Source organism: Antrostomus carolinensis, unplaced genomic scaffold, assembly GCF_000700745.2.
Source record: "Antrostomus carolinensis isolate BGI_N321 unplaced genomic scaffold, ASM70074v2 scaffold48254, whole genome shotgun sequence".
Lineage (NCBI taxonomy): Eukaryota > Metazoa > Chordata > Aves > Caprimulgiformes > Caprimulgidae > Antrostomus > Antrostomus carolinensis.
This window is the reverse complement of record NW_010310992.1, coordinates 5888-20582: the sequence shown is the minus strand read 5'-3', so window position 1 is coordinate 20582 and position 14695 is coordinate 5888. Positions and strand designations below refer to the sequence as shown.

The 14695-nt window shown below is 36.6% G+C and overlaps 1 protein-coding gene across 1 annotated transcript in view; it reads left to right on the top strand.

Moving 5' to 3' along the window:
- Positions 1-269: 269 nt before the first annotated feature.
- PDPK1 (3-phosphoinositide dependent protein kinase 1) overlaps positions 270-14695 on the top strand; it is a 15438-nt gene continuing 1012 nt past the window's right edge. Inside the window, exons 1-11 of the mRNA XM_010166586.2 lie at positions 270-545; positions 3557-3599; positions 3792-3929; positions 5839-5983; positions 8387-8484; positions 9263-9338; positions 10815-10883; positions 11378-11474; positions 12631-12804; positions 13206-13423; positions 14057-14114. Of these exons, the coding sequence (XP_010164888.1) occupies positions 333-545; positions 3557-3599; positions 3792-3929; positions 5839-5983; positions 8387-8484; positions 9263-9338; positions 10815-10883; positions 11378-11474; positions 12631-12804; positions 13206-13423; positions 14057-14114 (1329 nt within the window). The 5' untranslated portion in view covers positions 270-332. The remainder of the gene's footprint in view (positions 546-3556; positions 3600-3791; positions 3930-5838; positions 5984-8386; positions 8485-9262; positions 9339-10814; positions 10884-11377; positions 11475-12630; positions 12805-13205; positions 13424-14056; positions 14115-14695) is intronic.

Below are 14695 nucleotides of genomic sequence, written 5' to 3'. Positions count from 1 at the left end.
GCACTTTTTTGAGTTTGGAAAAAAGCATTCTTGAATTAAAGTGTTCATACATTTGACTTATGGCTATATGTATGTATGCAGCATGACCTAAACGAAGTTGTTTAATGAATTAAGACTGCCTTTTTCAAAACAAATACTGACATTGCATCCTAAAGACTTTTTAATGATAACCTTTTGAAATAGGACCTTACATGATGCTTGTGTGGAAATGAAGTGCAGATGTGTGCAATAATTATTTGAAGGCATGGGAATAACAGTTTTACGTCTCTTTTCAGTATGATGCTGTTCCAATCCAGTCAAGTGTGGTGTTATGCTCCTGTTCATCCCCATCAATGGTGAGGAACCAAGCAGATTCCAGCACTCCATCTGTCATTTCCACCTGTGGCAGCAGACAGGGATCTAACATGGAGGGTACTGCAGCTGAATCAAGATCTAGTTCAAACTCCTTGCAGCAACATACAGGACAGCAGCCTCCACAGCCTCGAAAGAAACGACCCGATGACTTCAAATTTGGGAAAATTCTGGGTGAAGGATCTTTTTCAACGGTAACTTTACTTCTTACAAGAAGTGCCAAATATATTAGATAAACTTCAAAATTTGTTTTGCAAGTAACATTGCTGAGATGTAAATCTGGAGAGTACAGCTTCAAAAGTAAATGAGCAGGGCATAGTGGTTTTAAGTTTAAATATTAAAATTAAGTGTTGAACTAAATATGAGTGCTGATTTTTCAAGTATCTTTTAAACTCATCTGAAGTTCTGTTGGATTCTGAGGACTTGATGCTTGGATTTTTAGGAGACATTGCTTTCTAATGTAAGTTTGGTAGCATAATGGGTTTTGTTAAGATTTTATTATATAAAGGATTGGAACTCAGATAGGAGTTCATCATGGTAAGAACTTCTATGCAATGTCCTGTTTGTGGCAGGAGCTACTGCCAGATGCTTAGGGAAGAAAGTAAGAACAGCGATACTTAAGTATTCTTTCTCAGCCTCTAGTGTCGTGGCCCTCAAGGACTTTGTGAGCCACAGTTAGTACTTTGTATTCAGTAGTCTTAAATGGATCATTTCTAACTTCTGGCATCCGTGGCATCGCACAATAATGAATTACTTAAGTGTTATCTTAAAGAACCCATGAAGCAATTAATACTTTAATTTGATACTTTTGTAGTTGGCCCATTGTAAGACAATAAGTAATATTTCTGTATCTTTTTCACATCTTTTTCATGTGTCACTTGTATATACCTTTTGTTTGCTGATCTCTAAATGTTGGGGTTTTCTGGTTCTTCCTATACAATCTACTGTGGTGTTTAGGAAGCAGGCCTCTAGTAGTCATCAAGAGTACCTTGCCCTTAAATACATAGCTTGCAACTTGCAGGTTTCCCTAAAGAATCCTACAGAGTTGCTACTTCTTGGGTATACTGGAACATTTTGCTTTGGTGAGGCACATTTAATTTCTTCTTGTGGTCTCCGAAAGCTAGCACCATGTTCCTTGTAAACAGAGAAATTCAGAGGGCCTAGCCCAGACACTGAATAAACTTCTGTTCTAGTGTTCTGCTACCTGGTCACTTGTAGATGGCATTTTTTGGTTGCAAGTCTAGGTAGCTCTAGTGCCTTTCGGTGGGCAGCAGGAGACAGACTGAATACCATGAAATTGTTAATCCCTACATAGCTTTATTCTTTTTAGTAGAAGCAGAATTTCATCTACCATAATAATCTGGGCCTCAGATAGTGCTAGGAAAAGTGTGTTTGGGAGTTAGGCCTTCCTGCCTGTCACCTCCTGTGTCTGTCTTAGCAGATCTGGTCCATTATTGCAGTGCTACAACTTCAGAAATTGATCAGCAGTTTTAGGGACACCTTTCATAATGATCAGACTCCACAGGAGATTCTTGCTTATGCTCTTTCCATGGCCACTGAACAGGTTACAAACTGTTGCTGGAGAGGACTTAGCAGTACTTGCTTATTGTTATTATTAAAAAAAAAAAAAAAAAAAAAAAGTAATGTCCAATCCTGTCTCAACCAACTGGTTTTTGTTGTTTTTTTTTTTTAATTTAAAAACTTTTTCAGCCTATAGACTGCATCCTTCAGCAGGGAAGCTTGCTTGCTGCTCTTACAGAATCACAGAAAGACTGAGTTTACAAGAGACCTGTGGAGGTGATCTCGTACAACCTCCCTGCTCAAGCAAGGCCACCTAGATTCAGTTGCCCAGGACTGTGTCTGGACAGCTTTTGAGTATCTCCAAGGATGGAGATTCCATAACCTCTTTGGGCAATCTGTACCAGCGCCTGGTCACCCTCACAGTGAAAAAGCATTTCCTGATGTTCAGATGTAACATCCTGTTTCTCAGTTTGGCTCACTGCTGAAAAGACCCTGACTGCATCTTCTTCAATTATTTATATACATTGGTGAGAGTTCCCCTGAGCCTTTTCTTCAGGCTGAACAATCACATCTCTCTTAGTCTTTCCTCAAATGAGAGGTCTTCCCCTTTGTTAATAATCTTAGTGGTCCTTTTCTGGACTCTGTCCAGTAGCTCCATATTTCTGTTTTACTGAGGAGCCCAGACCTAGACACAGTACTCCAGATGTGATTTTAGAGGGAAAGGATTACCTCCATCAACATACTGGCAACATTCCTCCTAACTCAGCCCAGGATACCATTTGCTGCCTTTGCATCAAGGGCATATTGCTGGTTCATGTTCAGATTGGTGTCCACCAGGACCCCTGGATCCTCTTCTGGAAAGCTGCATTCCAGCCTATCAGCCCCCAGCGTATACTGATCCCACTCATGGGATTTTCTTTTTTGTTGTTGTTGCTGTTGTGATTTGACTGGTTTTTTGTGGATTATTAGTTAGAAGGAAATTAGGATATATGGTATAGTCAGATCTGTTCAGTGAGGAAGGGACTTAAGTACCCAAGTATTCGTGCTAGGAAGTAAATTCTCAATCCTGTGTATTTAAAACACAGCTGCTCAGTATCAGTGTAAGTATGTGGGTAATGCATCTGAAATCTAATGGTAAAAAATTTGGTATCATGCAGGGCTGGAGGAGAGTCAGTCTTTGGAGCTATGCAGCTTAATTCAAGTTTGAGCATCATTAGCCAGGATATATTTTAACCTGTGTCGGATGATCACTTCTGCCATCTGACTATGGACTCTGTGTGTGTATATATAGGCAAGATTGCCTATTGGATTTTTGTTACACTGATGACACTAAGTTGTTTTATGAAAGTGTAAAAATATCAATTTCCAAAATGCAGAAATTTAGCACTATATATCTGGGTATTTATTTGACAACTGAAATTTAAAGTGACCTGCCTTCAGTAGCATTAATGATAGACAGCTGTATAAGTCTTCTATGAAAACAAGCATTGTTCTACTGAACTGAATTTCTGCAGAGGTCTTGCTGAAGCCATCATAATATGAACACATGCTTAAATATTTTGCTGACTGCCATTGTGATAGCTTATTTTGGACAATTGGTATTCTAAATACCTACTGGAAGATCAAAATCAATGTTAGTGTATGTCTTTAATGCATGGTTTCAATATATTTCCTCTGCCAACAGGTTGTCTTGGCTCGAGAATTGGCAAGTTCTAGAGAATATGCCAGTAAGTATTGACTTCTTCAATGTGAACTTTTTAAAAATACAGTATCAATGTAGCCCTGTTACAAAGCACCTGTTCAAAAGACAGAGTCAGTGGTTTTATGATAACTATCTAACCAAAAAAACCCGAAACAAATTACTTGGATGGACTTAATTTGTTTGTACCTCCTGCATTTTCACTCTTTCTTTCATTAAGTTAAAATTCTAGAAAAACGTCATATCATAAAAGAAAACAAAGTGCCATATGTGACAAGAGAGAGAGATGTAATGTCCCGCCTGGATCATCCCTTTTTTGTGAAACTCTACTTCACTTTTCAGGATGATGAAAAGCTGTGTATCCTTTGTATTTTAAAACTTGTTGTAACACTTTCTTAAAAGTAACAATCCCCAGTTTTGGTTCCTTTGAAATGTTGTCTAACATAATGATGAAAATAACTTGAGATACTTAAAATATTTTAATGTTTGCGATGCAATTTTTGCAGTCTTGCTTTTAATAGAAATTAAGTAAATAGAATAAGTCTGCCCCCTCACAGCGAAGCATAGGTGACTTTTGGGACAGAGGTGATTAATAAAACAATAACTTAACGTTGTGCATGTGGTAAATGCTGAAGGGCAACTTGCAACAATCTAAGTTTAAAATAATTAAAAAAAGAGATTTGTATGAGGAGTTTTAGAAATGTTTTCTTTCTTATATGTACAGTAATACAACACAATTCTTGTGTTTAAAATAGGAGTAGCCAGCTATATTTACTACTATTTCTTATTTGAACAATTAGATCTATTAAATTTTTTCTTATGTAAAAGTGCTTACAGAATAATCTGAATGATAGAAAGCTGAGACTCTTCTGTTCGGGCTGCTGTTTCCCAAGTTCTCTCTCTAGCAGTAACTGCAAAGTACAGTTTCATCTTGAAATTGGTTTGCAGTCAGCTTTATTTTTTTTTCTTGTGAATAAAATGTTAATCATGTGAATTTCTTTCTGAACTTCCTGCTTCAAATTGGCCCTGATGAGGGTAAGAGGATAGATCAGTCTGTTTCTGGGGTCAGTGAGTAATTAACTCAGTAAATAGTTGTGTTTTTCACATAGGCTGATAGCAGTGCTAACAGGCCCTGTATCATGTGTGTGTATGTATGTACATACGTACACACTCATGCTCTAACAGAACTTACAGGGGCTCTCTTTTGTAATGTAAACATTTGCTCATTGAACACTGGGCTGACTTTGAAACTTTCCAAGTGCTGGGGTGTGGGGGGTTGACCCTGGCTAGATGCCAGATGCCCACCAAAGCTCACTCTATCACTCCCCCTCCTCAACTGGACAGGGGGAGAAAAATATATGAAAGGCTTGTGGGTAGGGATAAAGATGGAGAGAGATCACTTACCAGTTACTGGCACAGGCAAAACAGACTCAACTTGTGGGAAAAAAACAAATTTAATTTATTACCAATCAAATCAGAGGATAATGAGAAATAAAACCAAATCTTAAAAAACCTCCCCCACCCCTCCCTTCTTCCCGGGCTTAATTTCTTTCCCGATTTTCCACCTCCTCCCCCCCAGCAGCAAAGGGGGACAGGGGTTGAGGTCAGTTCATCACACATTGTTTCTGCCGTTCCTTCCTCCTCAGGAGGAGGACTCCTTCTCCCGCAGCAGCGTGGGGTCCCTCTCGTGGGAGACAGTCCTCCACGAACTTCTCCAACGTGAGTCCTTCCCATGACCAACAGTTCTTCACAAACTGCTCCAGCCTGGGTCCTTTCCATGGGGTGCAGCCCTTCAGGAAGGGACTGCTCCAGTGCGGGTCCCCTACGGGGTCACAAGTCCTGCCAGCAAACCTGCTCTGGTGTGGGCTCCTCTCTCCACGGGGCCTACCAAAACCTTGCCATGCAAACCTAATACATGGGGTAATTTTAAACTTAGGTTGAATGCTTGTTATGACTGTAAATAGTTCTCTTTGAGGGCAATTATGTATAGTTTAAATGAATTATTCAGGTGACTATATAGAAAAACTACAAATTTAACCCTTTATGTAGTCTTTGCTGTGCTAAGAAATTGGGACCTGTGTCCTAGGTTGTTAAATATATTTAAGAAATTATTTTGGGTTGCTACCATATAAAGTTTCAAATTAACCAACTCCACTTCTTTCCCATTGTTCATTTATTTTTAGTATTATTTTTGTCTTTGGAATGAGGTATGGGGATTTTTGTTCTAGAACGGTTTAGTGACAGACCTTAACTATACTTACATTCAGATTTTGGGCTTAGCTACGCCAAAAATGGAGAGCTACTGAAGTATATACGCAAGATTGGCTCATTTGATGAGACCTGTACCAGGTTTTATACTGCTGAAATTGTATCAGCCCTGGAGTATTTGCATGGGAAAGGAATAATTCACAGGTAATGCAAAGTTGAGATCAACATGCATTTGATTATGCACCAGATGTTTTTCCTAGAAATGTTCTTTGTGGAGTCTAAAGCAAGTGTGGATTTTGTGGAAAGCTGATGAAAGCATAATGACGTTTTCTTAGCATTAGTACTGTTGTTAACATAAGGAGCTAAACAAAGGAAACTTCAGGAGTAGAGCCATTCTCTTTTATTAGACCAACTGTTCTAGTGGGGAAAAAGTATGAAAACTTCATGGCCTAGAATTAACATTACCAAAAGCTTGTCTTTTTCAAGCTTGTTCAGTTGATCTAAAAACAAAAACTGACTTTTTGCTTAACAACTTTTTTTTTTCCTCTGTGGTGTTATGTACCAAAAGTAACTAGAATTCTGATGGTATGTGATTTAGTGTGGAGCACATCATGGCAAAAATTAAAATTAATTATTTTTCAGTGAGTGAACAGTTTCCATAGAGATGAACAATAATGAGGCAAATGATGAAATTTAGCAAAATTTTCAATAGGAACCTTGCAGTTGTTCTTGATGTAATTGTATTGTCTGGATAAGCATGTTTTGTCATTCATGTTTTTAAACAAATTAAAGCTGTAAATGTGAGAAATCTGAGCTGCGGAACTTCTTTTTGTGTCAGAAATCTATTGTGTCTGTATGTTCCCAAGCAGTTGTTCATGTAACAGTAGATGTTAGTTGGCAAAAAGCTGGCTGATTATAATTCTGGTAGCATTATTACTTCTTTCAGTTATATTTAAAAGGACAAAGTATTTTCCTAATACTTTTCTATGAAATAATTGGGAATAGAATCCAAGGGGACTGCATGTGGAGAGTACTAAAAGCATAAAATTTTCTACAGCAGGGGAAAAAAAGTTCAAGAACTCCCAGTTTCACTTTTATTATATAGCCCATGTTGTTAGACTAGTAGAATGCTTATAAAATGAATATAGCATGACTGTCAGTATTACTAAGCTTATATTGTAAATCTTGTATTATAGAAGAGCTGCTTTATATTTGTCTTCATGTGAAGGCCACTATGAGGAGCTCAAAAGAAAACAATGAAATTTTGCAATTAGAGAACTTAGTATAAAGATTATTTAATTTTAAATCCATAGCTCTGGCATTGCCTGAAAGCTCTTGGAATTTTCTGCTGCCTAAAGAAATACGACACGAGATAGAACCACTTTAAGATGCCAGGCTACTCTGTCAAAGTTACTGCATAGATATCTCTCTGTGTCTAGATATATAGCTATATCCTAGATCCATAATATAATATTAATATGGGTAAATGATATATTATATAAACTGTATGTATATGTGTGCATAGAGCACAACATATATAGATACATATGTATGTGTAAAAAAACCCACTCAGAACTGTTAAAAAGGTCCATTCCATTAATGTACTTTCTATTGCTCTCTGAGAATAGTTACAGGATTTTTATGGCTTGTGTGTCATAATCACTTCATTCCAGTTGCTCTCTGTGCTAGTCCACAGACTTTAAACTGTACAACTGCCGAACCCTTGCTTTTCAATAATAGGGGACTGTAATCTGAGGAAAATAATGCTGCAGAGTGCTTGATGGAAACAGCTTTGAATTTGCACTTATTTTTCTTACCAGTCAACCAAAAGAACTCCCATGCTTCTATATTTCTTTATAAGCACCCAGAGGTGGTACTTAGGAGGGAAGTATGTCATCTTTTCTTGTCAGCTGAGGAAACTTGTTGCAAAATTAATAATATCATAATGGTGTAACCCAATGCTATTTTTTATGTTGTTGCTAATGAACCTCTTGACATCTAACTATATTGCTATATGTTGTGTGTGTGATACTATGAGATCTGGTTGTATTCAGAATCAGAGGCAGTGTCTGTACAAATGGTACGCATACATTTGAAACACAGATTGTACGTGGCAAATGTAAACATGCCACTCTTAAAAGAGTGGAGGTAGTTTACAGTTCTTATCTGTTCTGGACATTTAGCTGGGATGGGGGGGGTTGCCATTCTTGGACTAACTGGAGTTTTGCACTGAGTAAACAGGCCTAGAAGATCTTACTGCCATATCAGTCTGTCAGATATTATTTAAATTAAGGCTTGGGTGTGAAGACTGTTTGTTTTTTGTTTTGTTGTGAGTTTTCTGTTGTTGTTGAACAAGTGAGATGCACAATAGTTTAGGCTTGAGATTATTCATTATTTCAGGTATTTTTAGAAAAAAATATTAATTAATGGTCTCTTCAAAATGTGTTATCAGTCTGCATGTTGACAGCTACAAGTAGAGGAAGGTTGACACAACAATGTTTATAGAGTGTCTGCATCATTTATGATAGCATTATGTATGTAAATTACTAGACAGTTTTGCAATTTTAATTTCTGTGCTGTTTAAATATAAAAATCCGCCTTTTCCAGGGACCTTAAGCCAGAGAACATCTTGTTAAATGAAGATATGCACATTCAAATAACAGACTTCGGAACAGCAAAAGTATTATCTGCAGATAGCAGGCAAGGTACGCCATTATTTACTTCATCATATGACACAGATAACTATAGCAAGTGGTCCTTTGAAAATGTACATATGTTGTATTTACCGAATTGTACCCTTCAAATATCATCACCTCTTTATTGAACAAAATCACTGATAGATCTTGAAACAGTTTTGACTGTCACTGCTTAGGTTATGTCAGAAGAGGTAATACTTGGTCTAGTGGTATAGCCAGCTAGATCCCCAAATATAGTGGGAAGTTAAACTATTTCAAATTACTTTTCATGTGCAAGACAAGAATACAAACAAGTAGTTACTGTGGCTCAGCTGAAACTGTAAATTTTTGTTCTGCTTGTGTATTTAACCCCAGTGACTGGCAGAGCTGCTTAAATGTGAAGGTTATAGAATTGTTGTGTTACTAGTTGCTTAGTATTAACCTGGGTATCAGTGATGCTGCATACTATGCCTGAAGAAAACACTAGGCTGAACTGAATTTGATAAACTTTTTTTTTATTTACTTGAATGTAGTGAGCTTGTTTTGGTAGTTTTTATACATAGCAAAGTGCCTAAATGCTTAGCTTCTTGAATCAAATAGATATCACTGAGATTAACTGATTTGTCTCTTCCAAGCAGGTTTTGTGGATGAGTAAAGAAATGAAATTCCCATGGGTTCCTTGTAGCTTTACATAACTTGCAATAGATTGCCTTTGAGGTGTTTTTTATTGGGTGGGAGCCAGGGGGAAGGAGGAGGTTGGGTTCTCCAAAAGTATGTATTTGCTTATTTCTTTCAATTTTCTTACCAGCGCGGGCGAACTCATTTGTAGGGACGGCACAGTATGTTTCTCCAGAACTGCTGACAGAGAAATCTGCCTGTAAAAGGTGAGGTCTCTGTTGTATTTCAGAACTTTACCGACTCTGTTAGGATACCGTCAAATGGGGAGAGGGGATAAATAAAACAAGCAAGCTTAGTATTTCAAAGAAAAAACATGCTTAAGTATAAAAGGGTTTTTTTTAAGAGAGTTTGAAATATTTTTTTTCTTAACAAGTATTACTTCTTGTCTGAGTGCTGGTTTCTTCAGTTCATTTACCTTCTGGAGTTCTAAAGACTGGATTAGGTGTTATCAGGAAAAGGTGGTGTGTAATGTGAAGTTGAATTTCTCTTACCCATAAATAAATTAGAAAAACTTTTTCTGTTATCCAAATAATATAATTATTTTAATTCTGTTTTATATGAGCTTGCTCCAATATGGTCATTACTGCTGTAAAAGCAACAGAATGTTGCATTCTGCCAGTTAGGGGAAAGGCTAGAGCTTTCTTTGACTTGTATTTAGATCAACCTGCAGTTACCTTTGCTAAGCTCTGCTTGGGGTTTGCAATGGTTTAAAGCTCATCTCTGTGTCTAGTATGAGTGATACCCTTAAGAAATTTCTTATCTCATTTCAACTGGTTCTTGATGGTAACCTGACTGTTGTATATCTATTTTATTGTAATGATGGAAGAATAGTCAAAGTAATCACTGACAAATCATAGGGAAAAGAGATCTCTCATATGAATAACTATGGTAATTTGTGCTAGCACTTCTTGACACTAAATACCATTTGACTTTCCACTGTTGCTTCTATTGAAGAGGTTTTAACTGGTTTGACTAAAGACTTCATCAGGCTCTCTTCTCCTTTTAGAAGTTACGTATTGCTTCATATTTACAGAAAACACTTTGAGTAGTTTTGAGTCTTTGTTAGCATTTTAGTCTTCCGTGAGGATTTCTGTGCCTTAACCAAGTCTATGTATAGTTTACTCTGAGGTAAAGTAGGTTAAAAATACTCATTCAGACCAATACATAAAAACTTAAGACTTTCCCTCACCCATGTTCCATATAGCTTGCCTTTGTGTTTGTCTTAAGAAAAGCTTTAAGTGAAAAACCTGTAGTGTGACTTTTTTTTTTGTTTTTTTTGCATAAAATATTTAGAGGAAAGGTTTTTAATTCTAAAGGAGCGTATATTACATTAAGTTAGATGTATCTTTGACTTGTGGTAGTGGATAATAACTATTCTTTCTAGTCTCATTACATACCCATTAATTATTTTTACTGAAAATCCATGTCTTGCACATGTGCTTGTAGTCAGTTGTTGTGGGATGGTTACTGTATATCTTTATCCCCAAAAAGTTGTGTTGCTAGCCTACTTTTCTGTCAAGGAATGAAGTGAAAATAGTGTGTAAGTTATGCTAGGCAGGTTTGTCCAGTGTGTTTGTGCTGTGTTCTAACTAGCAGAAGCTTAAGAATTTTTTTTTTTTTAATGACAATTTAAACACTTATATGAAAACATGCTATATATTTTTTTCCTTTTTCTTTTGAAGCTCTGACCTCTGGGCTCTGGGATGTATAATATATCAGCTTGTAGCTGGATTGCCTCCATTTAGAGCTGGGTAAGAGATTTAAGCTAATTCTTTACATGTGGATCATAAATATATTGACTTGGTTTCAGCTTTTACCTTACTACCAGTTCTGAAGTACAACTTTTGATGGTGCAGTGTTGGTGTTAACGTCATGCCTGCTTTTATTTGTCCTTTCTGATGTCATGAAGGTGCTTAGACAGCTATAGCTAGAGTTCCTGATAGAGATTCCTTAATTTATCCTAGGATTTCACATGTAATTTATACAATGAAGTTAACTATACCTACATGAAGAGGGTATGAGATAGCTCTGTATTGATCCATTTGGACTTGTTATTATTCAAGTATATGGTGCTTACAGGATCATAGATACTTGGAAGACTGTACTCCTTTACCCTAGAAAGATCTATGGGAATGTAGACTTAACTTGTAGATCTCCTGTTTATTATTTTTCCAGGTTATGCACTCATAAGGTGAAAGAACCATGGAGACCTAATAACAAGAACCAATATTTTTCTCTTTTGCAGAAATGAATATCTTATATTCCAGAAGATAATAAAGTTGGAATATGACTTTCCAGAAAAATTTTTTCCCAAGGCAAAAGACCTTGTTGAAAAGCTACTGGTAAATATTTGCTGCTGTTAAATTATTTTATGACATTGGAAACATTCAGCTTATGTAGTTCTTTTTCTCTAAAGTTTCTGTGTACTCTATTGCAAAACTTAGGATGAAAACAAGTGTGAGCATTATTGACTGCATAGGGGGAGTGTCTTGAAAACAAACATCTATTATTAAACAGCAGTTAGATTTTTTTTTTTTTAAATCAGAATTCTAAAGCATGGACAAGGAATATCTCTCTGTAAAATGGAGACAAATGGTTCTAAATACTGTGCATTGCATACAGAAGTTAAGATTCAAGTACTTAGGTTTACACAGTGCTGAGATTAATTCTTGTCGAGTTGTATAATGAATCATTTAGTTGAAAAGTGTGCTGTACATCACAGGGAGATATATTCATTACAATATAAATCAACTTATCTTGCATGTTAGCATGCATTTGCCTTACACTTAATGCATGTCTCAATAGTATCAGCCAAAGATTTATTCTTCATTGTGAATGTTTGACAGATAGGAAGAAAAAACAGTTCTGTCTCATCAGTGAGATACAGCCATGACACTAAAATCAACATGCAGAGAACATTTTGGGTGGTATAAGCTTTTTGAAGTTCAGTAGTCTAGCATATTAGCATGAGGTGGGTTGGGGGGTTGAAGAGGAAACTCTGTGCCTTATGTTTGTGGATGATGATGATCACAATCATTGTAAAGGGCCTAGCAGCATGTTTCTGTGCCCAGGCCAGTTTTATGGCTAATCCAGTGCCTGATGAATGGTAAGGCCAGGTTGCGTCAACATCCTGACCAGGTGCAGTTTTATGGTGCTTGAGAGGTTTGATTCCAGCTATAGCTTCCAGCCTTCTCTGTATGTTTGCTTGGTTTTGTTTCTGTCTTTATGAAGAAACAAAGCCAAAAAATTGTGCGGTCCCAAAGAAGTGCTCCTTTCTCTAGGTCTGTGAGCTGGTCTAATACAAAATGTTGCTGACAAGACATACTGACAAATAACATCTTGTGTTATAAGCAGTCTCCTTATATTCTAGATATGTATGCTTAGGGCAGTGAGACCAGCTGGTTTTAAGTTTTCACGTGCTGCTATGTAAACATGAATGGTGCTTGCCTCTTCTTTGTCATTATTTTATGCATGTTAACTTAATCGTAATTTACTCAGGTTCTAGATGCTACCAACAGATTAGGTTGTGAAGAAATGGGAGGATATGGACCCCTTAAGGCACACCCCTTCTTCAGATCCATTGTGTGGGAGAACCTACATCTTCAGACACCCCCAAAACTTACAGCGTATTTACCTGCTATGTCAGAGGATGATGAAGATTGTTATGGAAATGTATGTTTATCGATTGCTATATTCAGCTCTGATGCTGCCCGAGACTTTTATTAAAGCATAAAATATTGCATATTAAATATTTTTATTGAAACTACTGATTAGTTATATTTTAATATAAACTCAATTATTAAGAATCTAATCTAAAATTGCTGGTTAAAATTTGAACTAGTCAGCATTTTTTTTTTCCGATAAAGTGAGCGTTTGGAAAAAATACTGGTTGGCTTACTTTTGACCAGGCATACCTTTTTGGATAAGTGCCTGTTAATCTATAGAGAGGAGGCTGTCTTTTTGCCCAAAAACATAATAAACAAAAGCATGCTTAAATGAAAAGCTGCAGTTTAGTGCAAAATAAGCTTTTTAATCAAACAAATTTCTTTACTTCATTTTGTTTCCTCCTCTAGTATGACAATCTCCTGAGTCAGTTTGGTTGCATGCAAGTTTCTGGTTCTGCCTCTTCCCATTCACTGTCTGCCCCAGAGACAAGTACAGCACAGACATCAGGAGGAAATATTGAACAGTATATTCATGATCTTGACAACAATTCCTTTGAGCTGGACTTACAGTTTTCAGAAGATGAGAAGAGGTTACTTCTGGCAAAACAAGCTGGTGGAAATCCTTGGTAAGGTCTTTGAAAATAGCTCATTTGTTACTTGGCACAGCAGTAAGGAATCCAGAAAACTAAGTTATTTTTATTCAAATTAATATTTGTCAATCGTAGTATCTTCAAGCAAACAATTAGGAACTAGATTTTTCTTTACTTCTATTTTTAAAGCAATAGTGGCAAAAACCTAATGCTATGTTTCTAAAATTTACAAGGTCTAGAAGATATTGTGGAGTATGTTTATAAGATAGGCAGAAATGACATTATGCTGAAAAGTCTTCCCTCTACAGAGTCCTAGAACTAGAAAAGGTTCCTTCTTTCTTACAGTTGCCATAAGCTGAGGGGTTTTTTTAATTATAATATTCTGTTGATATCTAACCAAAATACCTCCAGATCATGTACTTAGGAGTGTTTCTCCTCTCTCTTGAGAGGAGTTTCTCATTTGTGATTTCCCCCATCCCATCAGATTTTAGAAAAAAATTCTTTGGCATGGAATAAGGAAGAGTCCAAAACTCACCTAGTAAAGCGGGTCAGGACTCCGGCAGAAAAGGAGACAGTAGGGAGAGATATAGAAAGTTGCTTGATAAGAATAAATAAGAATAAAAGCTATTTCTGTGGAAGAATTCTTTCTTTTTTTTTTTTTTTTTTAAGGCACCAGTTTGTAGAAAACAATTTAATCCTAAAAATGGGTCCAGTGGACAAAAGAAAGGTAAGAGCTTTTCTTAATTCCCTGTAACAAGATTCAGCTGTCACGTTTTTGCACAGTTGCAGCATAGCTAAGGAACCTCTTTTAGAGCTTCCTTGTTTAACTTACTTCTAAGTGTCAAATTGTTTTGTTTATTTTTTATGCTGTAGTGTTTTCTTGTGAATAGATTGCTTTTTCTCAATTTAGTGGTGTGCTCTTGATTTTTGAAAAAGGCTAAAAGTAAATCTGCTATTGATACTTTCAAGGCTGTAGTAAACAAGTTTTTATTCCCCTTCCTCCTCCAAGTCTGATATAGCCCACTAAATGCTTTGTCTTGATCCATGTCTTCAGTCTGTGCAGATAGTTGTTTTATGTTTTGTTAGAATTGGAAGATGCTTTCTTAAAATAGTACTTGTGTTTTGCCATGTAGTAGGGATGCATTGCAACTGCCTAAAAAAGGAGTGAGGTCAAATATGTAAAGCAAAAGGAAAACAAAAAATAAAGGTCCCTCAAATTCAAACATACTAGTCTATCACTGAGCTGTTTTAATTCTGTCTCTCCTGTTAAATTCAGAGCAGTACATGTCTACATTCTTTTTATCATGC